The sequence below is a fragment of the Macaca nemestrina genome, chromosome 19, assembly GCF_043159975.1.
Source record: "Macaca nemestrina isolate mMacNem1 chromosome 19, mMacNem.hap1, whole genome shotgun sequence".
NCBI classification, from domain to species: Eukaryota; Metazoa; Chordata; class Mammalia; order Primates; family Cercopithecidae; genus Macaca; species Macaca nemestrina.
In genome coordinates, this window is record NC_092143.1 from 46,123,742 (window position 1) to 46,151,590 (window position 27,849).

Sequence of the window (27,849 nt, forward strand, 5' to 3'; positions counted from 1 at the left end):
ACGGAGTTTTACCATGTTGGCTAGGCTGGTCTCGAACTCCTGACCTTAAGTGATCCACCCGCCTCGGCCTCCCAGAATGCTGGGATTATAGGCATGAGCCACCCCACCTGGCCTATTTTTAGTTTTTTGAGGAAACTCTGTACTGTTCTCCATAGTGACTGTACTAATTTACATTCCCACCAATGGTGTATGAGGATTCCTCTTTCTCCGAAATCTCACCAGCATTTGTCATTGCCTGTCTTTTGGATAAAAGTCATTGTAACGGATGAGATGTCTCATTCATGGCCTCATTAGTGCCCTAGCCTACGGCCCTTTCCTCTTGCCAGCTCACCTGGGACCCAGGCATGCCTCCCACCTCTCCTTAAGCCCCAAGGACCACAGGAGCTAAGGTGGTCAACAAATTCACCCTGAGGTGTAAATAGGGAAGCACCCCTCCAAGTCAGCCTGCCCATGTTAGGGCAAAGGGGGTGAAGTTGCCAGTGCATTTGGACTTTGCATGCCCTGAGAGGTTGCAGGTCAGAGAGAGGTCAGAGCTGTAGCTGCTTTACCCACAGGGACCCTCCAGCCAGACCTCCCCTCAGGTCTCCGGGCTTCAGCCCCTGAGACAGTGGTTCCCAAATGCCTTGAGAGAGGGGAGCCTGGTTTCCATTTCCTAGCGGTCCCAGCTCCCTAGGCAATGTAGGGCAGCTGATGGGGCAAGAGTTAGGCAGAGGGTGTGGGACAATCACAGTGGAGATCCCAGGGGGCATGGGGTAAAGGCCCCAGGCCTCTTCCTGCCACCAAGTTTCCAGGATTTAATGTTCCTCTGACCACAGGTTTGCACAGCCCCTGCCCCAGCCTTGCTCTCTGGAACTCTGTGTTCTCCGTGACACTGCTGCAGGGGCCACACTTCTCCAAGAACTCTCTGCACGTCCAAAGGTCACTCTGCAAAGAGGGTCCTGTCATGCCCCTCATGAGTAGATGGCTTTGTATTTTCCAAAGCCCCTTCACATCCATTATTTCCTCAGATCTTGGTAGTCCTCCCAGCCAGGAGGGAAGAATATGATTGTCCGTGTTCAACAGTAAATGAACTGAGACCCAGAGAAGTGAAGAAAGTGTCCTAGGTCCACACAGCAAGTCGGTGACAGAGGAGGACAAGACTGGGCCTCCAGGCCCTGTAAACAGTTTCCTGTCTGCTTTACTATAGCAGGTGTTCTAGGTAAGAAAGGGCAAGGGAGCATTTCTGGAAGTTTCATGCTCAAGTTAATGCATGTACACACACACACACACACACATGCACACTTACAAAATGCTGGCATAAATATCAGGGAGCTCCGAAATGGTTGTCCACATAGGAGGCCAGATGAGCCTCCTTGAGCAGGGTCTTGACCCCGAGTAGGGGAGGAGTCAGCTGGCTGGGGGCTGCCAAGGTGCCTGGGAATTGGGACGGGCCGTACCAGCCAAGCCTTGCACTGGCTTCATTATTTACAGTGCAGAAATGGATATTGGTGGCTGAGGGACTCTTCACGGTGAGCACATGGCGGCTGGTGGGCTCCGGGGATTCATCTGGCTTAAATTTTCATAATTGGACTCCTGGGCCTGGGACCTGTGGACAGGAGAAAGTTGAATGGCCACCCAAGACAGGTCAGAGGTCCCCAACTGCCCAAACTATATGCCAGCAGTGGGCCAAGAAGAGGAGACATTCTGGGGAGCAGTGTGGCTGGAACTGGCAGGGCTTAGAGATGAATGGCATCGGAGGCTGGGCAGAGTCAGGAATAGGGAGGGGCTCCCAAAGGCCAGGGCAGCCCAGACCATAGAGTGGCTATCTCTGTCTGAGGCCTCAAGACTGGCTGCATGTCCCTGACCTACAAATCAGAATCTGCAGGCCTGGCTTCCTGGTCACCAACTGCTTTCCTGATTTCTCCTAGGACATCTCAGTGGGAATCTCAAATCTCAATGTCCACTGTGCTACGCATGACCCTCACACCCACCCCACTCTCTTCTCCTCTTGTCTTTATCTCAGGAAGTGGGACCCAGGGCCCAGGCTCCCAACCCGGGCTGCCTGGCTCCCTCCCACACTGTGTGCTGCCCATTGGGCCCTTGGGCAAGCCCTGCCTCCCATCTACCCACCTCCCCACTGCCACCCCTGCACCTTTGTCCAAGCAGCCAAACCAGCTTCAGCCTTGCCAACGACCTGCACCCAAGTCTCCTGGGCCAGCTTGTTCTGTTGGGGCCACTCGTCTGCTTCAAAGCATTCAGTGACTTCCCATTGCACCCACAATAACCCCCACGCCTTTCCTGCCTTCCTCCTGCCCACCCTCCGGAAATGCCTGTCTCCTTTCTGGGCCTTGCCTGAGCCTTTCTACTTGCCTTTTCCTCTCCCGGGCTGCCCCCACTGCCCCGTCTGACATCCACACTCTAGTGGGGCTTGCTCTCTGGAACTCCACCCCCTCACCTGCCCAGGCCTCAGCCTCCGTCCTCAGGTCCCCTCAACGTCATGTCCTCCGAGAGAACTTGATCTAAAGCAGCCTCAGCCCAGCAGCGGGCCCCCTCCCCAGGGGATCTGCTGCATTGTGTGTCCATTTCCTTCACAGCTCCTACTTTACAATGTCAGGTGGCCTGTTTCTGTATTTATTAAAATTCTTCACAATAGGATGTGAGTTCTGTGAGGTCAGGGATATTGCTGTGTCTTTAGTACTAGTGCCTGGTACACAGTAGGTACTCAGTTAAATAACTGAACAACAGTTGGCTTTCAGATTCAGGGGCATTGGTGCGACAGTAAATCAGCAAACAGGGACACGGGACAGGTTGTGGGGCTGTGGAGAGATTGGCAGGAGTGGGGCCACCAGCAGTGTGGCACCTCCAGCCTTCAGGGCACAGGTGGGTGGAGTTATGGGAGTGCCTGGGCTCCTTCTCCCACTCCTACCCTCCGCCAGGATCAGGCACAGCCTGTCCAGGGTCTATGAATTGAGTTCTTTCTCCTTCAACACCAGCTTTCACATGGGTGAATGCCACAGAAGAGGAGAGTAATGACCCAAGTAAAGACCCAGTGACTCAGTGATTTCCTAGGGGTCCCTGGGCCCCTCACCTAGGCTCTCAGAAACTCTAGAAATTTTGTTTGCAGAGTGCTGGGAGGGAACAGGGATGAGTGTCCCCAATGTGGCTTTTGTGTGAATCTGCCTGTTCAAGAATGTGGAGGGGAAACTACAGGAAGAAACAGCCTGGAGTTGTGGGAGAAGAGCAGGTCAGCAAGGCCTGGTCTGTCCAGGGAAGACCTTGGAAGGCTGCAAGAGGGGTGCCTTGGTGGGCTGCAAGGAGGGCCCAGCCCCAGCCCTTTGCCATTTCTTCCTCCTCCTGCCTGGACCCCCTGGCTGATGGGGACTAGGTGGGTGGGGTGGGGTGGGGTGGAGGCGGGGAGCTCACTTACCGTGGTGGAGTGTCTGGGGTGTTCAGATGCTCTGTGGGAGGGACAGCAAGAGAGCAGGCATGAATCTCCACTGCAGTCTGCAACCTGTGCACCCACCCCCACCCACGCCATGTGGAAGGGGTCTCGGGGAAACCACTGTTTGTGAAGCAAACAGCAGACTAGCATGGTGTGAAGCTGCACCATGGAATCCTGCTGGGGAGTGAGTTAGGAGAGGGATGGACTGAGGAGAAATCTGGTAAAAAGTCTGTTCTTCTGAGCACCCTGAGCACAAAACACTTGATGAGTTCCAAGAAAGCGGCAAGAAAGCCATTGTGGCCACGGCAGCAGCCAGGGCCACTGTGACAAAGTCTGATCTCCTCACTAGAGTGTGAGGCTAGTGCTATGGACCTGGGAGTTCTGAGGGGCTCCGAGAAGCTCCCTCCCTCTCTGGGGCACAGGGCAGATTTCTGATGCAGAACAGCGACAGCAGTGGTGGCACTCTCAGGACACCCTGCTAGTCAAGCCACCACGATCTCTGCTAGGAAGAGCGTTTCCTTGTGTTCCTAGCTCATGCCTACTTACATATTTTTATTTAGCTCTCTCAGCACTGCTTGTGTGAAACCTCCAGATGCCCCACCAGAGGGAGGCATACCATCCTCTGGCTTCTGCACACCGCCCCTGGAGGAGAGCCCTTCTCATGGCACATTGCAATGATCTGCCTACCGCTCAGCGCCCACTGCAGGGCAGGGGACCATGCCTTGTTCATCAATGTATTCCTAGCACCCACACAGCACATAGTAGGTCTTCAGAAACGGTGCTATTTAGGAAGGTCTGTAGTCAGAGCCCCTCCAGAGGAATCGTTTGCCGGATGGTGGTAAAGGGGTAAGCCGTGTGTGGGTCTCTCTGTCTCTGTGCCACTATCAAAAGGCAGCTTATTTAACCTCCTGAGTCTCAGCTTCCTTATTGCAAAATGGGATTTTTTCACGCTGGTTACACCTGCTGGGCTTCATGCAGAGAGGAAAGCGCCAGGATGTATAGGGCAAAAAACCGACGTTCTGGTAGTGCCAGGTGGTCAGCCAGGTGGTCTTATTTAAGAGGAGAGCCCTGGCCCGGCCCCTCGCGGCCACCTGGGTCTGGGGCGCACCCACCTGGGCGGCGGCGGGCGACGCCAGCGGCCAGGACCCCGAGCAGCAGCAGCGCCTTGAGGCCGAGCGCGCCGAGCAGGAGGGCGACCGTCGAGGCCCCGCTGGCGCCATGGAAGCGGAACAGGTAGACGCTGGCCTCGGAGCGGCCCAGGCTGTTGGCGGCCGTACACGTGTAGCGGCCGTCGTGGTTCAGTGCGGGCAGTTCGGCGGTCACCAGGTGGCCGTGACCCTGACCCGAGCTCGGCACGGCGGCCGAGCCATTGCCCAGGGCCGGGCCGGACCAGGCGAGGGCGGGCGGCGGCTCCCCTTCGGCAGTGCAGAGCGCACGGAAGGCGTGCGCGGGGCCGGGCAGCACCGAGATGTTGATGATCCGCGGCGCGGCTGCAGGGGAGAAGGCGGGTGACTGTCACTAGCCGCGATCAAGGCGGGGTTGGGGTAGGGTGAGAAAGCGGGTTGCAGTGCGCCAGCGGCGGGCAAAGGCAAGGGCACCCCTCCCCTTAGCCCTTTGGATGCCAGAGCCGGAGCAGTGGGGGCGGGTCAGAAGGGAGGAATGGGCACTTGGGTGCCAGGCTGCCCCAGTCCCAATACAGGTGTGGCTTTGGGCGAACGATTCTATCATCTCTGCTTGTTTCTCCATGTGTAAAGTGAGGATCATGATAGCAGTTGTCTTAAGGGGTTGCTGAAAAGATTTGGCAAATTCGTGCTTGTGGGGGTGCTTGGACTAGGTCCTGGCCCCCTAGCAAATGCTAAGTGGCCATTATCGTCGCAGAGCAGAGTGGAGAGCCACTGCTCCAGGGACGGGACCCTGGTTCAGGCATCTTTGCATCGCAGGGTCTGGCAAGTGCTAGGCACTACTGGGTGGGCTCTCTGTGCACCGCTGGGTAGAGGGGCTGCAAGTGTCTTTCAGGGCTGGTAGCACACATCACGATGCACCTCTTGGCATATTTAGGATTGCCATTCACTTGTCTTTCTCTCCCCTTCGTCTGAGAGCCACTGGGGACAGTCACTCTACGACAGTCACTGCAATGCCTATTCCCAGGCCCACCTCAGCCCTTCTTGGGACCTGTATTCTGCCTCTGTGTCAAGTTCCCAGGTGGTCCTAAACTACCCCCAGGTGTGAGATCCCTGGGGTAGAGGAGAGGGCTGCGTCTCGTTGCCCTTCCTGGTGCAGCACAGCTCCTGTCACCCAGGTAGCCCTCAGGGCTGGGCAGGCGGGCGGCGGAAAGGGAGGCCGGGGACCCTTTCCCGCGCCTCCTCACCGGTCACGTGCAGCCGGACGCCGTGGCGGCTCTCGTAGCGGTCATGGACGTCGCCGGCGAACTCGACACGGCAGAAGTAGCGGCGGTCGTCGGCCAGGGCGAGGCGCTCGACGCGCAGCGAGAGGTCGTTGCGGCGCGGGTTGCCCAGCAGCCGGAAGCGGCCGTGCAGGCTCAGCGCCGTCTGGCAGAGCTCGCTGCCCCGCGCCGCAGCGCAGCGGAACACCTGCGGGCCCGCGTAGGGCTCGCCCGCGCGCCAGATGGCAGTCAGCGGCCCGTCGTAGTGGCGGTGCGGGTGAGTGAAGGTGCAGGGCAGCACTGCTGCGTCGCCTGCCGCCGCGCTCACCTCGGCTGGCACCTGCATGGACCAGCGCTGCGCTGGCGAGCCTGAGAGCGGGGCGGGCTGTGTCAGGCTCGGGGCCCGGGGGCCCAGGCTCCCGCACCCGCGGCCTGGAAACCCCACGACCCAGGAAGCGCTCCCCCAACCCCCAGCCTGGAAACCCCAGGACTCAGGGATCATCCCCCACTTCCAGGGGAGCGGGAACCCCCTCTTGTGACTTGAGGGGCAATTCCTGGTGCCTGCACTCCCTTGACTTGGGAGGTGCCTGGATTCCCCTCTTTGTTTCCTAACTCACCTGCAGGCCCCTTGTCCCCATATTCTTACCCTTAGTTTTTCCCCATCAAAACCTGCCCTGTGGAAAAACCCTGGGATCCCGTGGTTAAAACAGACTCCCAAGATCTCCGAGATGGTGATAATAATAAAAGCACTTACTGTGCACCTCTGTGTTGAGTAAGTTCTCCGTAGTATCTATTTTAGTTCTCACAAATGAGCCTACAGATAAACACAGTTATCCCCGGGTTACACGTGAATAAACTGAGGCTCAGTTGAGTAACTGAAGTCACACTGCCAGCATGAGGCCAAGCCAGCGATCAGGATCGCCTCACTCCACAGCCTGCGTTCTAGTGCACTAGAGGCTGGGAACTTTGGGGCTCCTCGGAGGACAACAGCACTTCCACTTACAGAGAGGAAACAGCCCCTGCGAGGGGGCAGTGTGTTTGGAAGCGAATGCGTTGAGTTGGTGCATGAGATTCCTCTAGAATCCAGGTATACCCCAGTGGACTGTGCCCTGACTGGCTTCCCTAGTGCCTGGGCAGGGAGGGAGCTGAGAGACAAGAGAGGTGGCCTATTTCACTGCCTCCTTGCTCTGTGCAAGCACTTCTGGACACAGTTTCCGCATTCCCCACCTTGTGAACCATGGATGTGTGGTTGAGCCAAGGTCTGGAAGCAGAGGTCTGCCTCCAGCTCACAGAGGGCTGGTGAACTGCAGGGTGTGTGTGGTTGCCTCTGTGTGCTGCTTTGGGGGACAGGGGAGCGTGCCTCAGAGGATCAGGCCAGGGGTGGTGCCTCCCAAGGAGAGAGGGCAGGCTTCTAAGCCTGCCCAACTGGTGCCCCAGGGTGCAGTTCACAAAAGGATCTTTAGAGGAAAGAATACAGCAGCCCTTGTATTTCCAAAGGGCTTTGCAATTTACACAGCTTTCATAGATACCATGTCATGTGACCCTCAAAACACCCAGTGGAGAAAGGCAGGGCAGACATTATTAAAGGTGAGAAAATGAAGGCTCAGAGTCACACAGGTTGAAGATGGGAGAAATATAGCTTTTCTGACTCCAAGCCCAGTGCTCTTTGCTTTTTGAGATAATTTAGCCCAATTTGTTCCTTGGGCAGGAGTCCTCTTAGCCCTAGCGCATGGCTGGCAGACCATCCTCCGTGGGAACCATCCATCTATGAATAATCACAGGTCCGTACGTTCCTTCTGCACGGAACCAAAATCTTCCGCTGCCCACAGGACCGCCATTGTTCTCTGGTGTGTGTACAGCACCTTCCCATGATGACCCTATGCAGGGTCTTGTCATGACTATCCTGGACCCATCGAGCCTTCTCTTTTCTGGTGGAAAAATCCCAGTCCCTCCCCTGGCCCTCCTCATCCTCACTGTCCTGTTCCTTCATTGTAGTGTCCTGAGCCTGGGGGGCCCCAGGTGTGTGCTCTAGGTGTGCTGGACCTGCAGTGTCCTGAGTCCCATCGTGCTGCCCTGGGCTGTGGGAGCTGTACCTGGAAAAAATCCCACTGTGTGTTCATGCCCAGCTTGCCATCAAGTAAAAGTGTTACCCGATGGTTCAGTTCCAGGTTCTTGGTGCCACAAACAACTGGACGTGACAGAAATAGCAAAGCAAAGCAGCAAGAGTGTATGAAGTACAGTATCACACCCTTGGAGTGGGAGAGTGACTGACCTCTATGAAATGAGATTAGCACCAGTTTGTTACGTTTCATGGCCTTTTATGTTCTTTTCCCTTCTCTTCCCGAGCTGCCTGATCTCTAGCCAGCATCTGCCTTTTGATTGATAGGCTGCTTAATTACTCTGGCCCTTGTGTGCTTGTGCGTCACCTCCATCCCATAATTTTAAGTACATGCATGAGATGCAGTCCATATGCATGAACCTTAAATAGCTAATTACCATACAGGGTCATTTTAAGTATACCCTTTCTCTCTAATGCGCATGCCTATCTCTGAGAAGCTTACCTTTACTGGTCTGGTCTGGATCTTGCCGGCCATGGGGCTCTTACTTGCTTATTTCCCTTTTGTTTTGGCTGCTCAACTTCTGCTTCTTCTCTTGCTTCTTGCTCACCTGCCCCTTCACATTGCTTCTGCTCCTACTCATTCCACCCTGTATCCAACCTCCAATTCCCTCTACTATTCTCCTGCCTCAAAACTACAAGTTCTTTTTTCATACAACCTGCTTTTAAGCCTAATCTCTCTCTCTTTTTTTTTTCTGGACAAATGTAATTACATTTTTGAACCCGACTGGAGGACCTAACATTTTATCTCTAGAAAAATCTTGTTTATTCAGTCATTAATCATCAAAGAACCTTGTTCCAAATTTGAGAGACCCTGTCTGAAGGATTGGCTGGTTCAGTCACTGCTTCTAGCTGCAGAAAGCACCTATCCAATCTTGAGGCTGAGCCCCAGCCTTAGTTCCCTGCTATTTCCCACTTTCTGTGACCTCAGCCTCCTCTGGCCTCATGCATCTTGTGGGCATCACAGAGCCAGGCACAGATTCCCCACATATTATTTGCTATTGTGCATTCATCAATTCAGGAAACATGTATTGGACACTTCTCCCCTTTATGCCAGGCACTGGGGTATGAGCTGTGGTGACAAAGGTGGACAGGATATCTTATCAGCCTGCTGGGGCTCATGGCTTAGAAAGGGAGACAGATTTGTAGGGACATAATTACACTACAGTTTGCCGGGTGCCGTAAAGATGGGCATGAACAATATCCCAACAATATTCTGTCTGAACATGGCTTCTGGCCCATGTCACTCACCAGCTCCTCCTCTTCATCCTCAGGGCTCCACTGACTCTTTCCTACAGCAGGGGGACTTCCCAGAGCCCCAACCCTAGGGCTGGCCTCCCTCCCCTGTGCCCCAGAGCTGGCATAGGTACTTCCTCAGTATGAGCATTGCCTTTGAACTGTGTGTCTTGCCCAGACACACAGAAGCTCCGGCAGGCCAGGGACCACATCTATCCGGTTCTATTTGTGTTGCTGTTGCCCATCATGGTACCTGCCTCCTAGTCACTGACATTGGATTGATTTGCTATGTGAGAGCAGAAGGGTGGGTGTCCAGGCTGACAGGAGAGGGTAGGGGTGGTTAGAGTAGGGGTGGATTAGGCAGGCAGGGATTGGAGAACCCTTGAGAGAGGCCATGTCACTTCAGCAGAGCCTTGAGAAAGGGAGGGGACTGCATGATGCCTTGAGGTAGCATTGTAGACAAAGGGAACAGCAGAGCAAAGCCACAAGGCGTGGACATCAATCAGCATAGAGGTTGCCAGGCATGAAGGCATAATGAGGCCAGAGCACACAGTGTTTTGGGGAGTCTTCATCTCATTAAAAAGCAATACTCTGTCATGTGTCATGTTTCCATGGATTCACGGGTTTTTCCTATATCTCTGCTTATCTTGGTTAATTTGTTCACCTCCGTATCAATACAGCATGCCATGTTCTTCATTACTACAGGGTTCTAATGAATCTGGATGGTTCCCCACCTTTTCCCTCTTATTCAGTCCTATATATCTATATCTCGGTTTTTGCCCTTTTATAGAAATTTTAGTTTATGAACTAACAGCAACAATAACGACAGCAGTAAACTCTTTTTGAGAATTTGCTTGGTTTGCATTAAATCTGTACGTTAGGATATCATTCTCAATGATATCCTCATCTCATTTAAAATGCACAAGAGGCTGGGTGCAGTGGCTCATGCCTGTAATTCCAGCACTTTGGGAGACCAAGGCAGGCAGATCACTAGAGGTCAGGAGTTCCAGACCAGCCTGGCTAACATGGTGAAACCCCGTCTCTACTAAAAATACAAAAATTAGCCAGGCATGGTGATGGTCACCTGTAATCCCTATGCGGGAGGTTGAGGCATGAGAATTGCTTGAGCCCAGGAGGCAGAGGTTGCAGTGAGCTGAGATTGCACCACTGTACTCCAGCCTGGGCAACAGAGCAAGACTCTGTCTCAAATAATAATAATAATAATAAATAAAAATAAAATGCACAACAACCCCATCAGGTGCTATCATTAGCTCCCTCTTAGAGAAGGGGAAACTGGGGCTTGCAGAACCATAGCAACTTGGTGAAGTCACAGAGCCAAGGCTTAACCCTGGGTAGTTTTGCCTCCTTTGTTCAAAGGATTTTTACCTTTACCTGTAGGCTCCAGTGACCAAGGACAACAGCCAGTTTTGAAAATGTCCTGAAGTGTGCTACAAATGGCAGGTCTGGGCCCCTCACTCCCTGGGTGGGCTTTGCTCTAGGAGCAGAATGGGAACACAGGGGCTCTTTCACCAAGGGTTACGATCTTGGCTGCCATTAGGAAGAGATTTATGCTTCCTGTTTACCTGCTGAATGGGATTCAAAGAAGCGGGCACTTGGACTCCCACTTACACAGGGACCTTTGGATGAGGCTGCCCAGAGGACTCAGGGCGAGGGTAGGAAGGACTCAGCAGGATTTGCCCAGGGAAAAAAGTACATTTGCTTTGGCTGGAATTCAAGCTCCCCAGCATCCTGTGACATTTACAGTTCCCTCTGGCAGCTTATGCCTGTCTGCTAAGACAGGGGAGGGAGGATTCCTGAGCTGGAATCATGGCTCCTTACTGTAGGGTCTCTAATCTCTCTGCTTTATATCCATCAACCTTCAGGGGTCATCAGGAGACCCACATTCTTCCTGTTGTCCCAAACACCCTCCCTCAATGGTGGGCCATAGTGTATGGTGGGAAGCATGCTAGCTTTGGCATAGCCGGACCTAGGTGGCAATTCCACCTCTGGCCATTCTTCATCAGAATTTTATCAAGCACCCAATCTGTGCCTGGCATGTCCTAGGCTCCTTCACTTACTGGGTGATCTTTGGGCAAGTTACATAATATCCCGGGTCTCAGGGTCCTCTGCTGCAAAATGGGGAACGTAGTACCTTCCACATAGGATTGAGGATTGAATGAAACCATGTATGTAGAGCACCGAAAACAGTGCCTCACACACAGCAAATGCTCCATATGTGTTAGTTCCCTTCCCTCACTAGTCCTGTACAGGGAGTGTGAACGGAAGGTGGTGGAGAAATGTTCAGGGTGATGCCACAGGGGGTTAAGATGTTGAGCTGGGCGCGGTGGCTCAGGCCTGTAATCCCAGCACTTTGGGAGGCCGAGGCAGGTGGATCTCCTGAGGTCAGGAGTTCAAGACCAGCCTGGTGGTGAATCCCCGCCTCGACTAAAAATACAAAAATTAGCCAGGCACGATGGTGCACACCTATAATCCCAGCCACTCGGGAGGCTAAGGCAGGAGAATTGCTTGAACCCGGGAGGTGGAGGCTACAGTGAGCTGAGATTGCTCTGGAGTCCACTGTACTCCAGCTTGGGCAACAAGAGTGAAACTCTGCCAAAAAAAAAGAAAAAAAAGAAAAAGAAAAAGATGTTAGTACCTGGACACTACACCATTTGCAGCTCAGTTCAGCATGTTGGACCAACTGAAGTATAATTGCCCAGTCCTTGTCCTTAACTCACCTGGAATTTCTTCATTTATTCATTCATGTATTCACTCAATAGGTATTTATTGAGAGTTTACCATGTGCTAGAGACTCTGCTGGGTGCTGGGGATACACTTGCAGTGGCAATTAGCAGCCTCCTCCTTATGTTGACAGTCTGGCCATTGCTCAGCCACTATTTGTTTTTTAATTTAGGCACAATTCTAACACACTTATTTGGTTTCCCAGCCCAGGGGCATGAAAATTGAAAAGCTAGAACGTGGTTTCTGTTTGTAGACTCTTGGAAAGCAGCAAGAAATGAGAGTTGACATTCATGAGGGAGGAAAGTTTCAGTAAAAAATAATGGAAAGACAGCTTAGGCAGAAATGATAAATGTACAGTGTCAAAGGGACTATTTGGAGAAGGAGTGAACCCAGAAGGCTTTGAACCATCACAACACTGCAGCAGGCGAGTGTAGTAGGTGCACACAGAGATGACCCGAGGCACCATGGAGGGGTTCACTGCCGCAAGAGGCATCCTGCTTTAGTGGCATGCCGTTCAGAGTGGGTGTCAGGGTCTGTCCGGGGCTCCAGCCCTAGCTCTGATGCTGACTTTGGGACCTTAGGCAAGTCGCCATAACTCTCTGGCATCAGTGTCTCATCCATGAGTTGATAACTCTAGATGTTTACTAAGGTGACATTAAATTCTAAAAATCTGTGTCTGAAAATGATACTTGGATAAAAATGACAAGAAAGCACATAAAACATTTTAGAAAAATGTCTAGCTGGCCAGGCATGGTGGCTCACACCTGTAATCCCAGCATTTTGGGAGGCTGAGGCAGGCAGATCACAAGGTCAGGAGTTCAAGACCAGCCTGGCCAGTATGGTGAAACCCCATCTCTACTAAAAGTACAAAAAAAAAAAAAAAATTTGCCTGGCACGGCAGTGGGTGCCTGTAGTTCCACCTATTTGGGAGGCTGAGGCAGGAGAATCGCTTGAACCTGGGAGGTGGAGGTTGCAGTGAGCTGAGATGGTGCCACTGCACTCCAGCCTGGGCAACAGAGTGAGACTCAGTCTCAAAAAGAAAAAAAAAGAAAAAAAAAAAAGAAAGAAAGAAAGAAAAATATCTAGCTTAAATCAAAGGACTTTTAGGTATTCAGAAAACCGACTTGGAAAAGTTACTTGGAAAGAAGCATCCATGCCTTGATGGTCTTTCATAGCGAAATTCCCCCTGTAGCTCCCTTCATGCCTCCTGGCAGTGACGGATCTAAAGGAGGAAGGATTGGGGTTGCAGCATCGGGCATTAGCTCTCACATCATTGTAATCATGATTTCACTAGGGAGTAGTTGACTGATGCCAAACTTACTCTCCTAAAGCCCCTATACCTGTGGTGACAGAATAGGCAGACAGCTCCAGGGAGACAGAAACAGAGCTGGGGAGCCTACACCAGGAGAAGCTGCAATTGGATAGGGGCAGAAACAGAAACCTTGGTTTTGCCACAGCTGACCAAAGATTTCCACCAGTTTCTTGGTAAGGAAGAAAGCAAAGCAGGAATTTGCACGGGAACCTCTGTGTAGATCTTTTGTGGGCGTTGTCACACACTTCTGTTAACTAGAGAGAAAGCTGCTTGTCGGTTTCATGGCGGAGCACGGGTCACTTGCTGTCTGTGGAGGTTTTACTAATGCCTGGAATTAAAGACCCTCTCCAGGGTGTCACAGACAGGAAAGTGAGTCCTGTGGTAGACGTGGTGGAATAATGGCCAGAGGGGGTACCCTTACAGAATGGCACTTTAACAAGAATTAGGTCTGCTGGGGTGGGCTTTATGTGACATGGATTTTGAGGGGGTAAGAGAAGGATGGAGCCAAGGGGGCCAGTCACTGTAGGAAGACCACGCCTCCAGGAGGGACAGCGTTGTGGCCCTCAGAGCTGGAGTGCCTCAGATGTCTGTTGTGCCCCTGCCCCCACCACATGGCTGACATTACCAGCTGACAAGTGGCCAATTTGAGGAGCCCAACAATCTGGGAGGGGCTACGCTCCTTGAGGGCACCTGGTCATGCTAACGGGTGCTCCCGGAGAGTGGCTCCGGGGGTGGAACTTCCAGCATTGTGGCACCTGGAGGGCCAGGAGAGGGCATTTTGGGGGCAAGGAGAGACACTGCCGTTGGCTGTCAACCTCACCCGTAGGTATGTAGGTGGAGCTGAGGCTTTTTGCAGCTCAGCCCTTCCCCTCCCACCCCTCGGTTTGCTCCCTACAAATCTTTCTCTGGGCTTGCAGGTTGTCAACATAGGTTATCAGCAGAGAAAGGGCAAGAATGGGGTGGAGATCAGAGAGCAGAGGAGGGAGAGGAAGCAGAAATTCCAACTGTCAGCACAAACCAGACCCTGAAGGTTCCCGGGAAGGGGTGAGGTGTGAGTAGTTAGTGAAAGGCCAGCTGGTCTCCATCTGCCTCAGGGTTATCTGGCTTCCCCTTTAACCCATGCCTCTGCCGCAGGCTGACTGTGGTGTGGGTGTGGCCCTGCTTACCTGAGCTGATGGAGAGGCAGGGCCACAGGCTGACCCTGCCGTGGGGCCTGTGCCTACCCCAGGGTGCTGCTCTTCAGAGGCCCGATATAGCCTGTCCCTGCTGGTGCCCCCACCCCCTGCCCAGCCTCCATAGTGGGCCCTGCTCCTTCACTCCTCCCCTTCCCGCCCTAGATAGGACATCCTGAGTCCAAGCAAACTGCTCACAATAACTACTGGGAGAGAAGAGCCCCAGCTCATTAAAGCCCCCCGTTTCCTCCTGGGCTGTGACACCAGCCCATCTCCTCTGGTTCCGACCTTTCCCTGCGTCCCGAATGAACACCCCTGCATCTTTAGGTGACCGTTGCTATTTGTCTTGCCATTTGGGTTGGTTTTTCTGCAGCAGTTCAGAACTAGTGAAGTAAATCGCTCTCCACACCAGGCTTCGCCCAGGCTCCCTGCCCACTGCAGGAGGGTGTGGGCGAAGTGGACACCCACTCAGAAGCCTCTGGTTCCCATTTAGGCTCCAGCAGTCACTGAAACCCCAATGAGCCTCACTTGCAAGGCTGTGCTGAAGAGTAAATGAACTGTTTGTCACAGGCCTGGCACAAGGGGTCCTGAAGATGACAGCGGTTGTGGTTGTGACACCTGCCTGTCACAGGCTTGAGGACCACCTGAGGCCTTGTCCAAGGTTACCTGGGTGGTTGGAGATCCCAGGCCAGTGTTATTCCCGCTGCCCCACATTCCCTGGCATCTCCAGCTTCTTAAAAGCAGATATGGGGGGAGATGAGGGAGGACAAGGGAGGCTATGTGGGGAGCCCCTGGGAGATTAGGGGCTGCTGGGCACTGGGTGTCGAGTACGGGAGTCTCCTGCCTGCAGGGGAGGACATGGAAAGTGGAAGGGGCCTTTCTGGGACGAATGCTTCTCACTTTTCTCTCACCAAGGGGCTGTTCTGGGCCAGGGAAGGGACCATGACTTGTGGGCCCGCGTTGGCACAGGCGTCTGCTTATAGAGCCTCTGGTGCACACACGGTGGTGGGGCAGAGCCTGCTCCTCGGGCCTCCTACCCAGGCCGTGGCCTGGACGTCTTCTGGCTGAGCCACGAGGAGAGGCTCCCAGGAGAAGAGCAGCCAGAAGAGCGTCAGGAAGTGGGGGGCCTGGACCACCCTGGTTCTGACTGTGAAGCAGCTGCTGTTTGTAAAGAAAACGACTTTCTGCAGCTGAGTTGGCTCACGTGAGTGTCTTGGCTGCACTCAGTAATCTCAACAGAGCAGGTGTGCGGTTTGGCTTTTGTTTTTGAACATGTGACTCCACAGCCCGAGCTTCCTCTAAATCCTTTGTCTCTTGCTGATTCATAGCAGCTGACCCGTAGCAGGAGAAAAAAAAAAAAAAAAAACTCCCTAAAATCCCCAAAGCCTCGGCTCTCTTGTAACAGTGTGACTTTGGCAAGGTTTCATGGCCATTTATCGAGCAGCCACTGAGGGCCAGGAGCTGTGCTGGGGGCCTTTGATGTAGTGTCTCATGAACCTCCCCAGTACCTCTTCAAGGTGGCAAGGACCCCAGTTTACAGGGACTCAAGAAAGGTAGGCAGCCTACCCAAGGCCGTGCAGCCAGTAAAAAGCAGAGGCGAGCTTCAGACCTTCCCTGCTGCCAACATCTACACCCTCAACCCCTCTCCCATCAGCCACTCAGGTCTGACCACTGTCTCAGTGGGACCCAACCCTAAATCATCCCAAAAAGATGGCTAAGTTAGGTCAACTTGGGAAAAGATAGCTCCTTCCCTGTCAGTGCCCACCAAGAGTCCATGGCTGTGTGGGGTGGGGTAGTAGGGGGCCCAGCCAAAAGCCCCACACACCTGGGTTCAAATCCCAGCTCCACCCCTGCCACTTGCCAAGCCTCTCTGGGCCCCATGTTCTTCATCTGTGAAAAAGGAATGTTTCGTAGGGAAGAGTTCCTTTCTCTGCTGGGCGCAGTGGCTCACGTCTGTAATCTCAGCACTTTGGGAGGCCAAGGCGGGCTGATCACTTGAGGTCAGAAATTCGAGACCAGGCTGGACAACATGGCGAAATTCTGTCTCTATTAAAAGTGTAAAAAATTAGCCGGGCGTGGTGGCACACACTTGTAATCCCAGCTACTTGGGAGGCTGAGGCACAAGAATCACTTGAACCTGGGAGGCAGAGTTTGCAACAAACTGAGATTGCGCCACTGCACTGCAGCCTGGGTGACAGTGAGACTCTGTCTCCAAAACAAACAAAAAGTTCCTTTCTCATAGGGTTATGAGGCTTACGTGAGTTACTAAAGTGCCCAGGACGTGGTGAGAGCTGTGCAGAGGTTTGCTGTTACTGCCCAAACCAGCCCCGAGCTGGACTCCAGTCTGAGTGCAACGCTGGAGGAGAGGGCAAAGGGGTGTAAGGTATGGGAGTTTATCATCCAGTTGTGGAGCCAGGACCCCATACAGGGAATGTTGACTTACAGCTCTGGACCCCATGATGTCAGCGTGTGGCCTGTGATGGCCGAGCATACAGTGGCATGGATGCTGAGTCCTAGGATGGGGATGGGGGAAGGACTGGGATATGGAGACAGGGGCTCTGAGGATTGCCTTTGCCATTAATCCCAGGTGCCCTCAACTGCATCGAGCATGAGAATCACCCAAGGTGGTGAAAATTCAGATTCCTGGCCTTGCTGCCTGATACTCTGATTCTGCAGGTCTGAGGTGGAGCCAAAGAACCTGCATTTTAGCAAATGCCCTCCCCTAACCCCAGGGATTCTGACGCAGATGGCCCCTGTGCCCTTTGAAACACTGTTCCCAGGATACCAAGTCACTGAGCTAAGTGACTGATGACATTGTTGCTTAAACCTCCCAGAGTTCCCACTCACCCGTTGGGATTCCTGCTGGGAGGGCCTCTATCCCTCAATATATCCCCCACATGAAATCACCCCCTCCCATGCACCAGCACCATCCCCAAACGCCCCTGTGCTCCCCTCCCTTCTTCCTCAGGATGTGCCCATCAAAACACACGGCACTTGGGTGACAGCAGCACATGAAGCTTGTTCAGAGCCTGTCATGTCCTCTCTGTACCTGGCCTATTGTCCTCTGGATCCGCGAAGGAATGAGTGGGGTAAGTGGCCTTTATATAGGCGGCCACCCTGAGGCCAGAGACATGGGGTGCCTGCCTCAAGTCACCTGAAATCCAAGACACAGCACTGATTTGAACTTCTGGCTTCTGGCACCACAGGCCCCAAGCTCAGCTCTTCCTCCTCTACAGGCCTGGGGGCCCTGTGCACACGCACTTCCTGCTTTCCAGGGGAGACTGTACCTGACGCCGTCAGCATCTATTCAGTCCTGAGCATGGGCCAGAGAGAGTAGCAGACACTTACCTGTCGGGAGGACACACGCCAAGCAGGCCAGCAGCCGGATGGAGCTTTCCATGCTGTGAGCATCTGAACATCCCAGGTCAGACCCACTCTTGGCCCCCTCCCCAGTGAGGGCCCTCCCAGGTGTGGTGGGGGAAAGAAGGGGATGGGCAGGGCGCCCAGATCTGCAGGTCCCTGTGGGCTCTGTGGGAGCTGGAGGAACTGGGGAGAGGCAGCCTGGCAGCCTGATCATTCAAGCCCCGTGGAGTTTAGTCATGTGGAAAACCAAGAGGGGAACCACTGAGATGATTTTCCAGGACAGGAAACAGGAAAGAGGATGGGAAAGAAACAGGGCCGTTTCCTGTGACTGCCCTCCCCTCACAGAAAACTGTTGTTATATGCTTTATATGTCGCTCACCTTTTCTTCCTTCCTTCCTTCCTTCCTTCCTTCCTTCCTTCCTTCCTTCCTTCCTGCCTGCCTGCCTGCCTGCCTGCCTCTCCCTCCCTCGTTTCCTTCCTCCCTCTCTTCCTTCCTTTCTCCCTTCCTTCTTTCTTCCATCCCTTCCTCCCTTCTCCTCTCCCTTTTTTCCTTCCCTTATCCCTCCCTCCCTCCCTCCCTTCTCAAAGCTTAGGCTGGGTCTCCGGGCCTGGTTAAGAATGCACAGGGCAGATACACAGATGTTTGCTCTTTGAGCAGTTGACCCAACTGTGGAGCAGTTTCTCCCTTAGACAGTGACTTGACACCCCCTGCTAGCCACCTCCCTGTCCTTCTGCCCCCTTTCCTCCGTACTTGGGGGTCTTCCTAGTCTCTTGAACCTGCATCTCCAACTCAGCTGCGAGTCCCCAGAGCCAGACCCATTTCTTCAGCTGCCTGCAGACTTCTCCACCTCAACATGCCCACAGAGCCTGTTACCATACTCTGTCTGCCTTCTCTTGTCCCCAAGCTTCTGGGTTCTGTGATTCACTGGATGGCAGCATTATCCTTCCAGGAAAGCTGAGCCAGAAATGCACAAGTCCCCCATGACACCATCTCCTCTTCACCACACACAGCCAGTCCCGTGTTCCATTCCTCCTCCTTCCTTCGGCCGTCCCTGCTTTGCCTCAGGCTGTATCCCTTCTCATGAGACACCTTCAACTTCTTGGTCACCCTCTGCAGGCACAGTGACTTTTGAAAACAATGAAATTGGTAATTTCTCTTCCCTACTTAAAACACTTTCATGACGTTTCATTGTTCTCTCTTAAAGTTTCAACTGTCACACCTGTAATCCCAGCACTTTGGGAGGCCGACATGGGCGGATCACGAGGTCAGGAAATCGAGACCATCCTGGTTAACATGGTGAAACCCCATCTCTACTAAAATACAAAATATTAGCCAGGCGTGGTGGCGGGCGCCTGTAGTCCCGGCTACTCGGGAGGCTGAGGCAGGAGAATGGCATGAAGCCGGGAGGCAGAGCTTGCAGTGAGCTGCGATCACATCACTGCACTCTAGCCTGGGCAACAGAGCGAGACTCTGTCTCAAAAATTTTAAAAAAAGTTCCGACTGGAGATTGACACAGGAAGCCCTTCAGGTTCAGGACCCAGGCCAGGGGCTGGTCTACTGTCTGTGCCTCCCTCTCCCTCACCTGCCCCCACCCAACCACAGTTCCCAAGCCATCTTTGCACCTGTGGTCTTCCCAACCCTTTCTCATCCTCTGAGTCATCTCCTTCTTAACCCTTAGTCCTCAGTATCATCTCTGCCTGCAATTACATTATGCACTTACTTGTTTTCTTGTTTATTGTTCCTCTCCTCCCCCAGACATAAGGTCCAGGTGCTCAGCACTAGTTGCCATGTGATTCTTACCTAGAGCGCCACTTGGCATCCCATAGGTGCTGGAGAGGTATTTGAAAGAATGCAGGGGCATTTGCTCCCTGTGTGCAGACCTCCTTCCTTGCACGCGCTGTGCTGTGTTATCATCTGTTTGCTGGTCTGCTCCATCGCCTTTCCTACCTACCCTCCTTTTCCTGGGCTGTAATTATGGAGGAGAGAACCGTGTTTCTGATCTGTATCGCAGGACTTTATGCAGACTAGCAATTAGAAAAATCAATTAGATGAATAAAATAAAATAATAAAATAACAAAATAAAAATAATATTCTCAGGAAGATACTTGAAACTCGCTCACACTCGGTGTAAATGGCTGAGGGTTGCCAGGAGTATGACTTCATTCTCCCAGGGTGATGCAGTGGTCAAGGGTTCACAGTTGTATATTGGGGTTAAGGAAATACAGCTTTACCGATGGAATGCCAAGTGTCATTGAACTGGTGAGAGAGGTAATTTAGGGACAAAGGGTCCCAATTCTTCTAGGAAAGCTCAAGTTGCCTCTTAGATCTTCCAATACCACCTCCGCACTGTGGCTGTCAGGATGAATCTGCTACAGTGAAAATCTGATCATGCCCCCCTCACCCTCATCTCAGGTGTCTCCAGAGGTTCCTTAAAACCTCAGCATCAAGCTCAAATTCCTAAATTTGTTGTTAAAGCAACTCCCATCCACCTTCTGTACTGTTCCTTCTGCCTGGAGTATCCCCACTCCCACCCCATTGAATCTCAGTAACCCCTAGCTTGTTGTTCAAAACTCATTCCCATCGTTGCCTCTCCTAGGAAGTCTTCCTTGGAAGCCCAGTCTCATCTGGCTTCCCACCTGTGTGTTTTTCTACAGTTCTCTGTGTAACCTCTACCCCTGGGTATATCCCTTGCCCTAGGATCTTTGATATTTTTGTCTATCTTTTCTCTAGACTTTAGGGAACTTGGGGATGTGGCTGTGACTTTACCTCTCCCTCACCAAGCACAGGGCCAAACCATAGGGGGTACCTAATAACTAGTCCTGGAAAGCATGAATGCATCAGTGAAAGGACACCCCACTTGCAGCCTGATTATATTCTGTCTCGATTTATTTTCTGGTTGTTTCTTGGGCTAATCTGTTTTCTCTGATTGGATTATAAATTCTTCAAGGAGAGATATAGATAATATATATTCTTTTTAAAATCTTTAATTTTTAATTGTTTTTAATTAAAAACATTTTAATTGACACATAATATTTGTTCATATTTATGGGGTACATAGTGATTTTTTTGATATGTACAATGTCTAGTGACCACATCAGGGCTATTAGCATATCCATCATCTTAAACATTTATCATTTCTTTGTGTTGGGAACCTTCAATATCCTTCTTCTAGCTATTTGAAACTATATATGCATATTTTGTTAACTATAGTCATCCTACAGTGCTATAGAACACTAGAATTTATTCCTCCTATCTAGCTGTAAATTTGTATCTTTTAACAAATCTCTCTCTATCCTCTCCTTTCCCTACCCTTCCCAAACTCTAGTATCCTCTGTTCTACTTTTTATTTCTATGAGATCAACATTTTTTAGCTTCTGCATATGAGTGAGAACATGCAGTATTTAACTTTTTGTTTCTGGCTTATTTCACTTAATGTCCTCCAGGTCTATCTATGTTGCCACGAATGACAGGATTTCATTCTTTTTTTTTAAATGGCTGAATAGTATTACGTTGTGTATACTACATATTCTTTCTCCATTCCTCCGATGTTGGACACCCAGGTTGATTCTATGTCTTGGCTCTTGTGAATAGTGCTGCCAGAAACATGGGAGTGAAGATGTCTTTTTCATATACTGAGTTTCTTTTCTTTGGATAAATGCCCCCTACTGGGATTGCTGAATCATATAGTAGTTCTATCTGTAGTTTTTTTGAGGAACCTCCATATTCTTCTCTATAGTGGCTTCACTATATTTTATTTTTTTTTTTGTACCTTTGGTAATAGCTATTCTAACAAGGGTGAAATGATATCTCATTGTGGTTTTGATTTGCATTTCCCTCATGATTAGTGATGTCAAGCATTTGTTCATATAACTGTCGGCCATTTGTATGTCTTCTTTTGAGAAATATCTGTTCAGATCATTTGCCTATTTTAAATTGCATTGTTTGTTTTGTTGCTGTTGAGGTGTTTGAGTTCCTTATATATTCTGGATATTAACCCCTTGTAGAGGATGAAAAGTTTGCAAATATTTACTCCCATTCTACAGGTTGTCTTTTCACTATGCTGATTACTTCCTTTGCTATGCAGAAGGTTTTTAGTTTGATATAATTTCCCTTGCTTATTTTTGCTTTTGTTGCCTGTGTTTTTGAGGTCTTACTCATTAAATCTTTCCCTAGATGTATGCCCTGACGTGTTTCCCCTATGTTTTCTTCTAGTGTTTTATAGTTTCGGGTTTTACATTTAGGTTAGATGTTCTCATATAAAATGCCTTCTCTTTTTTGTCTTAGGCACCCTGTGGTAAATTAGTGTATATTCATTCATTAATTTGATTCCTAATCTTACTGATTTTAAAACAATTCCACATATAGCAACTTGGCATAAGGAGGATAAAGCTAGTTTGTTTTAGATATCCTCAGCACTGCCCCACATTGCTGCATTATAGTGCATGCATGGATTGCTCACAGTGCTGCAGAGAGCACAGGAAACACATGTTTACAGGTTCTCAGAAAACATAAAGTCTATTCTCCATAGATACTGCTTAGCTGATAGTCATCAACAGGAAAATTGCTCTCATTCCTTGATGCTTTTTTCTTCACAATGTATTTTGACATCCATGAGTGTGTCCTACCCTAATAATATTTCTGGGAAGTGAGCAGAATAGAAATTATTTATCTGCGTTTGACAAATGTATACAATGAAATACTGTGGAAGCTGTCTCTGAACTTTATGAGATGATCCCTGGTTTTCACTGGTTCTTTTCTTGACTCTCATGTACCTCATATACGTTGTCCCAGGGGACTACTATTTAGGGACTTGGTAACAAGTCTTTCCCAAACAGATTCTCAAACAGGTAAGAATATGTGGATCAGGAGCCATTGTGATTTGTATTCCCCATGAGATCGTGCAGTATACAGCCTGCACAAGGGTATGTGACAATCCTGTGTGAATGTTGGGGAAAAGGTAAGGAAGGGTTGCAACATGAAACCAGGATTGTTTCTGGGGAGCTTAAGGGCCTGTCTCAGCCACCTGCCACTTGTAACCAGGTTTGATTTGATGAAGATGAGCCCCCAGCTGGCCCAGGTCAGTGGAACAGGGGCATCAACCTCAGCAGCAGCAGGTGGCCGTGTAGCAGCAAGAAGGAATGGCAGAAGAAGCCTGCAGGAATCTCCATTGGGAGGGTGCAGGGATTCAGGCTGAACTGAATTTCTCATTCCTCAGCACCTGCCAACTCCATGCTGGCCCCCAGGCAGGTAAGGTGATGCTCCAATTCAGTGGGCCCCAGAACCAGGGCCAGCTACAAGGCTTGAGTGGTTAGGAAGCCAGGGAGGTCAAATCAGGTTTCTGCCTAGAGGCTGCCAGAGAGCACAACATTTCCTAGTACATGACATGGGGAACTTGAGTGAGGTCCGTGGAACACCAGCTTATATCACACTTAGGTTGGGAAGAAGGACAGAATGCTTGGAGTTTTCTAAGTTATTCTCTATTAGAGTCCATGAGGCCATGTCCTCTTACTCATTCTGGATGAAGATAGTCATTCTTCTACATGCCTTCTGTTCTCTGGAAAACCCAGTTATTTTCAGCTTCCCATGCTGTTTTTTTCCTCTACTCTATCCATCACATGGGAAAGGTCATATTGTGTCCTGGCAAGAGCACAGTTTCTGCACCAGATGGGGGTGGAACTGGGTCCCAGCTTTCTCACTAACAACAGGATGACTTTGGGCAAGTACATATTTTATTTCCTGTGCAAAATGCGGATGATAATGGCCTCCTTCTGGTATTGCTACAAGAATGACGGGGTGATATAAAAAGGGATGATGCCCAGTGCCTGGCTCACAGTAAGTCCTCAAGTAATCATCAGGAAAATGCAGCATGATCTTTTTATTTTGGATCCCACCTGTGTGGAATACACGTCGATTCAGGTTCATCCTGAAAACAACATATTTCAGAGAAAACAACATGAGTTCAAGATTTAGACAGGAGATAGTAGTGGAAAATAGATACCTATGAGAGGCTGATTCAAGCATTTTAGAAACATTTGGTGAAATTAACACACCTATCTTCTATTAATTAATGTGCATCCTCTGAGGGCCTGGGCAAGTCTTCATTGTTGGTTTAGTTGTTTTGAGAAGCAACACAATTGCTTTTTAAAATACAATTATATAATTTAGATATCTATATATTCTCTGCATTCCCAATGCTCCCTAAATCCTCACCCCGACTCCTTCTCACGCCCCAGCTGTGTTTCCTTGCTGGCCTTGAACTCCTCAGCTGCTGAACTTTTTTCCTCTTCTCAGGACTTCAAAAATTTCCCTTAAAGGGCCACTTCAGATCAATGAAACAAAGCAAAGAGAGGGAAACATAGCATAAGATATTTCAAATTATTGGAGAGAAGTGGATTATTTAATAATTGGTACTGGGAAAACTATTTGAATAAAAACAAAGCTACATATTCTTCTCAATTCTTAATCCATATTGCAGATGGGCAATTACTTAAAGGTAAAAATTGAAACCATAGAAATGCAAGAAGAAAACATGGGTGATATTTAAATGAGTCATGAAATGGAGATATTTCTAAGTTTGGGGGAAAAAAACCCAGAAACAATAAAGTTTTGATAAATTTGACCTCTTAAAAATTTTGCTTTAAACTTGACTATTTCAAAGTTTAGGCCAGGTATGGTGGCTCGTGCCTGTAATCTCAACACTTTGGGAGGCCAAGACGGGTGGATCATTTGTGGTCAGGAGTTTGAGACCAGCCTGGCCAACATGATGAAACCCCATCCCTACTAAAAATACAAAAATTAGCTGGGCATGGTGCAGGGTGCCTGTAATCCAAATTATTCAGGAGGCAGAGGCACGAGAATCGCTTGAACCCAGGAGGCAGAGGTTGCAGAGAGCTGAGATCACGCCACTGCACTCCAGCCTGAGTGACAGAGCAAGACTCCATCTCAAAAAAAAAAAAAAAAAAAAAAAGGTTATGCAAAAAAAACCCAATTAAAGTTAAAAGGCAAATGACAAAGTAGGGGAAAACATTTGCAGCATGTATGGTAGATAAGGACTAGTTTCTTTTGTTTTACACACTAACATAATACAGGATAGTTCACAGAAAAGTAACAAAATTGACTGATAAATGTACTTAATGGTAATGAAAGAATTGCGAATTCAATGGACAATGAAATACCATGTTTCACCTATCAGACTGGCAAACATTTCAAAGATAGGTGAAAACCTTACAAGAGTAGGAAAAGGAACTCTTAACGATACAGGTGAATGTATCAACCAGTCATGTCTTTAGAAACAATTAGGCATAATCAATCAAGGGTGCAAATGTGTGTATCCCCTTACCCAGCAATTCTACTCCAAGGGCTTGATTCTCTAGCTGTTCTCACAGAAGTTGACAAAAATATACTTATTAAAATCTTCCTTACAGTATTGTTTTGCTATAGTAGACAACTGTAAACAACCTGTATTATCATTAGCAGGGGCTGGTGTGCTAAAGAACTGAGCCTTCTCACCAACAGCAGTGAGGGCCTGAGACCACCTGTCAATAGTCACATGAATAAAACAACTTGGAAGCAGATCCTCCAGCTTCAGTCATGCCTTCAGATGATCGCAGCCCTGAAGATGCTGACATCTTAGCTGCAACCTCATGAGAGACCCTGGGCCCAACCACTCAGCTAAGTTGCTCATGAATTACTCACTCACAGAATTATAAAATAAATGTTTGTTGATTTAAGCCATTAAGTTTTGGTGTCCTTGTAATTAGCAGTAAATAACTAATATAGAAGTAGAAGTAGTCGTAGAGAAAAGAAAGGAAAGAAACTTTAAAAAAATTTTCTAAAAAAGGAAAGACAGACATTTTCATTTTCATATTGCTTCATTTTTTAAAACAATTTTTTATTCCCATAGGTTATTGAGGAACAGGTGGTGTTTGGTTACATGAGTAGGCTCTTTAGTCGTGATTTGTGAGATTTTGGTGCACCTGAGAAGTATACAGTGCATCCTATTTGCAGCCTTTTGTCCCTCACCTCCTTCCCACCCATTCCCCCTGAGTCCCCAAAGTTCATTGTGTAATTATTATGCATTTGCATCCTCATAGCTTAGCTCTCCCTTATGAGTGAGAACATAAGATGTTTGGTTTTCCATTCCTGAGTTACTTCACTCAGAATAATAGTCTCCAATCTCATCCAGGTTGCTGTGAATGCCATTCATTCATTGCTTTTTATGGCTGAGTAGTATTCCATCATATTTATATACCACAGTTTCTTTATCCACTCGTTGATTGATGGGCATTTGGATTGGTTCCACGTTTTTGTAATTGCGAATTGTGCTGCTGTAAACATGCGTGTGCAAGTTATCTTTTTCGTGTGTTGACTTCTTTTCCTCTGAGTAGATACCCAGTAGTGGGATTGCTGGCTCACATGGTAGTTCTACTTTTAGTTCTTTAAGGAATCACTACACTATTTTTCATAGTGGCTGTACTTACATTCCCAATTTGTAGTGTGGAAGTGTTTCCTCTTTGCTGCATCCACGCTAACATCTACTATTTTTTGATTATGGCCATTCTTGCAGGAGTAAGGTGGTATCGCATTGTGGTTTTGATTTGCATTTCCCTGATCATTAGTTATGTTGAGCATTTTTTCATGTTTTTTGGCCATTTGTATATCTTCTTTTGAGAATTGTCTATTTATATCCTTAGCCCACTTTTTGATGGGATTGTTTGTTTTTTTCTTGCTGGTTTGAGTTTGTTGTAGATTCTGGATATTAGTTCTTTGTCAGATGTATGGATTGTGAAGATTTTCTCTCACTCTGTGGGTTGTCTGCTTACTCTGCTGATGATTCCTTTTGCTGAAGCTCTTTAGTTTAATGAAGTCCAAGCTGTTTATCTTTTTATGCATTTACTTTTGGGTTCCTGGTCATGAAATCCTTGCCTAAGCCAATGTCTAGACGGGTTTTTCCAATGGTATCTTCTAGAATTTTTATAGTTTCAAGTCTTAGGTTTAAGTCCTTAATCTATCTTGAGTTGATTTTTGTATAAGGTGAGAGATGAGGATCCAGTTTCATTCTACTACACGTGGCTAGACAGTTATGCCAGCACCATTTGTTGAAAAGGGTGTCCTTTCTCTACTTTATGTGTTTGTTTGCTTTGTCGAGGATCAGTTGGCTGTAAGTATTTGGCTTTATTTCTGGGTTCTCTATTCTGTTCCATTAGTCTATGTGCCTATTTTTGTGCTAGTACTATGCTGTTTTTGTGACTATGGCCTTATAGAATAGTTTGAAATCAGGTAATGTGATGCTTTTAGGTTTGTTCTTTTTGCTTAGTCTTGCCTTGGCTATGCGAGCTCTTTTTTGGTTCTATATGAATTTTAGAATTGCTTTTTCTAATTCTGTGAAGAATGATGGTAGTATTTTGATGGGAATTGTGTTGAATTTGTAGATTGCTTTTGGCAGTATGGTCATTTTCACAATATTGATTCTACCCATCCATGAGCATGGGATGTGTTTCCATTTGTTTGTGTCACCTATGGTTTCTTTCAGCAGTGTTTTGTAGTTTTCCTTGTAGAGGTCTTTCACCTCCTTGGTTAGGTAGTTTCGTAAGTATTTTATTTTATTTTTTGAAGCTATTATGAAAGGGATTGAGTTCTTAATTTGATTCTCAGCTTGGTTGCTGTTGATGTATAGAAGAGCTACTAATTTGTATACATTAATTTTGAATCTGGAAACTGCTGAATTCTTTTATCAGCACTAGGAGTTTTCTGGAGGAGTCATTAGGGTTTTCTAGGTAAATAATCATATCATCGGCAAAGTGACAGTTTGACTTCCTCCTTACTGATTTGGATGTCCTTTGTTTCTTTCTCTTGTCTGACTGCTCTTTCTAGGACTTCTAATACTATGTTGAAGAGGAGTGGTGAGAGTGGGCATCCCCTTACCTTGTTCCAGTTCTCAGAGGGAATGCTTTCAACTTTTCTCCATTCAGTATTATATTGGCTGTGAGCTTGTCATAGATGGCCTTTATTACATTGAGGTATGTCCCTTGTATGCCAATATTGCTGAGAGTTTTAATTATAAAGAGATGCTGGATTTTGTCAAATGCTTTTTCTGCATCTAT

At 49.1% G+C, this 27,849-nt stretch overlaps 2 protein-coding genes and 1 long non-coding RNA gene across 8 annotated transcripts in view; 2 read left to right on the plus strand and 1 right to left on the minus strand.

Annotated features, from left to right (window-relative positions):
* LOC105499564 (ectopic P-granules 5 autophagy tethering factor) overlaps positions 1-1,228 on the plus strand; it is a 137,322-nt gene extending 136,094 nt beyond the window's left edge. The window contains exon 44 of the mRNA XM_071085434.1: positions 1,008-1,228. Within this exon, the coding sequence (XP_070941535.1) occupies positions 1,008-1,103 (96 nt within the window). The 3' untranslated portion in view covers positions 1,104-1,228. The remainder of the gene's footprint in view (positions 1-1,007) is intronic.
* Positions 1,229-1,484: 256 nt separating this feature from the next.
* LOC105499515 (sialic acid binding Ig like lectin 15) lies at positions 1,485-17,959 on the minus strand. The gene is made up of 6 exons (XM_011772107.2): positions 17,731-17,959; positions 6,559-6,618; positions 5,790-6,173; positions 4,534-4,911; positions 3,407-3,437; positions 1,485-1,585 (listed from the first exon to the last, which is right to left on the minus strand). Exons 1-6 carry the CDS (start codon positions 17,957-17,959, stop codon positions 1,504-1,506), a joined length of 1,164 nt encoding a protein of 387 aa, XP_011770409.1. The 3' UTR covers positions 1,485-1,503.
* LOC105499544 (uncharacterized) overlaps positions 16,560-27,849 on the plus strand; it is a 228,556-nt gene continuing 217,266 nt past the window's right edge. For all 6 annotated transcript variants that reach the window (XR_011616899.1, XR_011616901.1, XR_011616902.1 and 3 more), the window contains exons 1-3: positions 16,560-16,765; positions 17,351-17,471; positions 17,658-27,765. This is a non-coding gene — a long non-coding RNA (uncharacterized lncRNA). The remainder of the gene's footprint in view (positions 16,766-17,350; positions 17,472-17,657; positions 27,766-27,849) is intronic.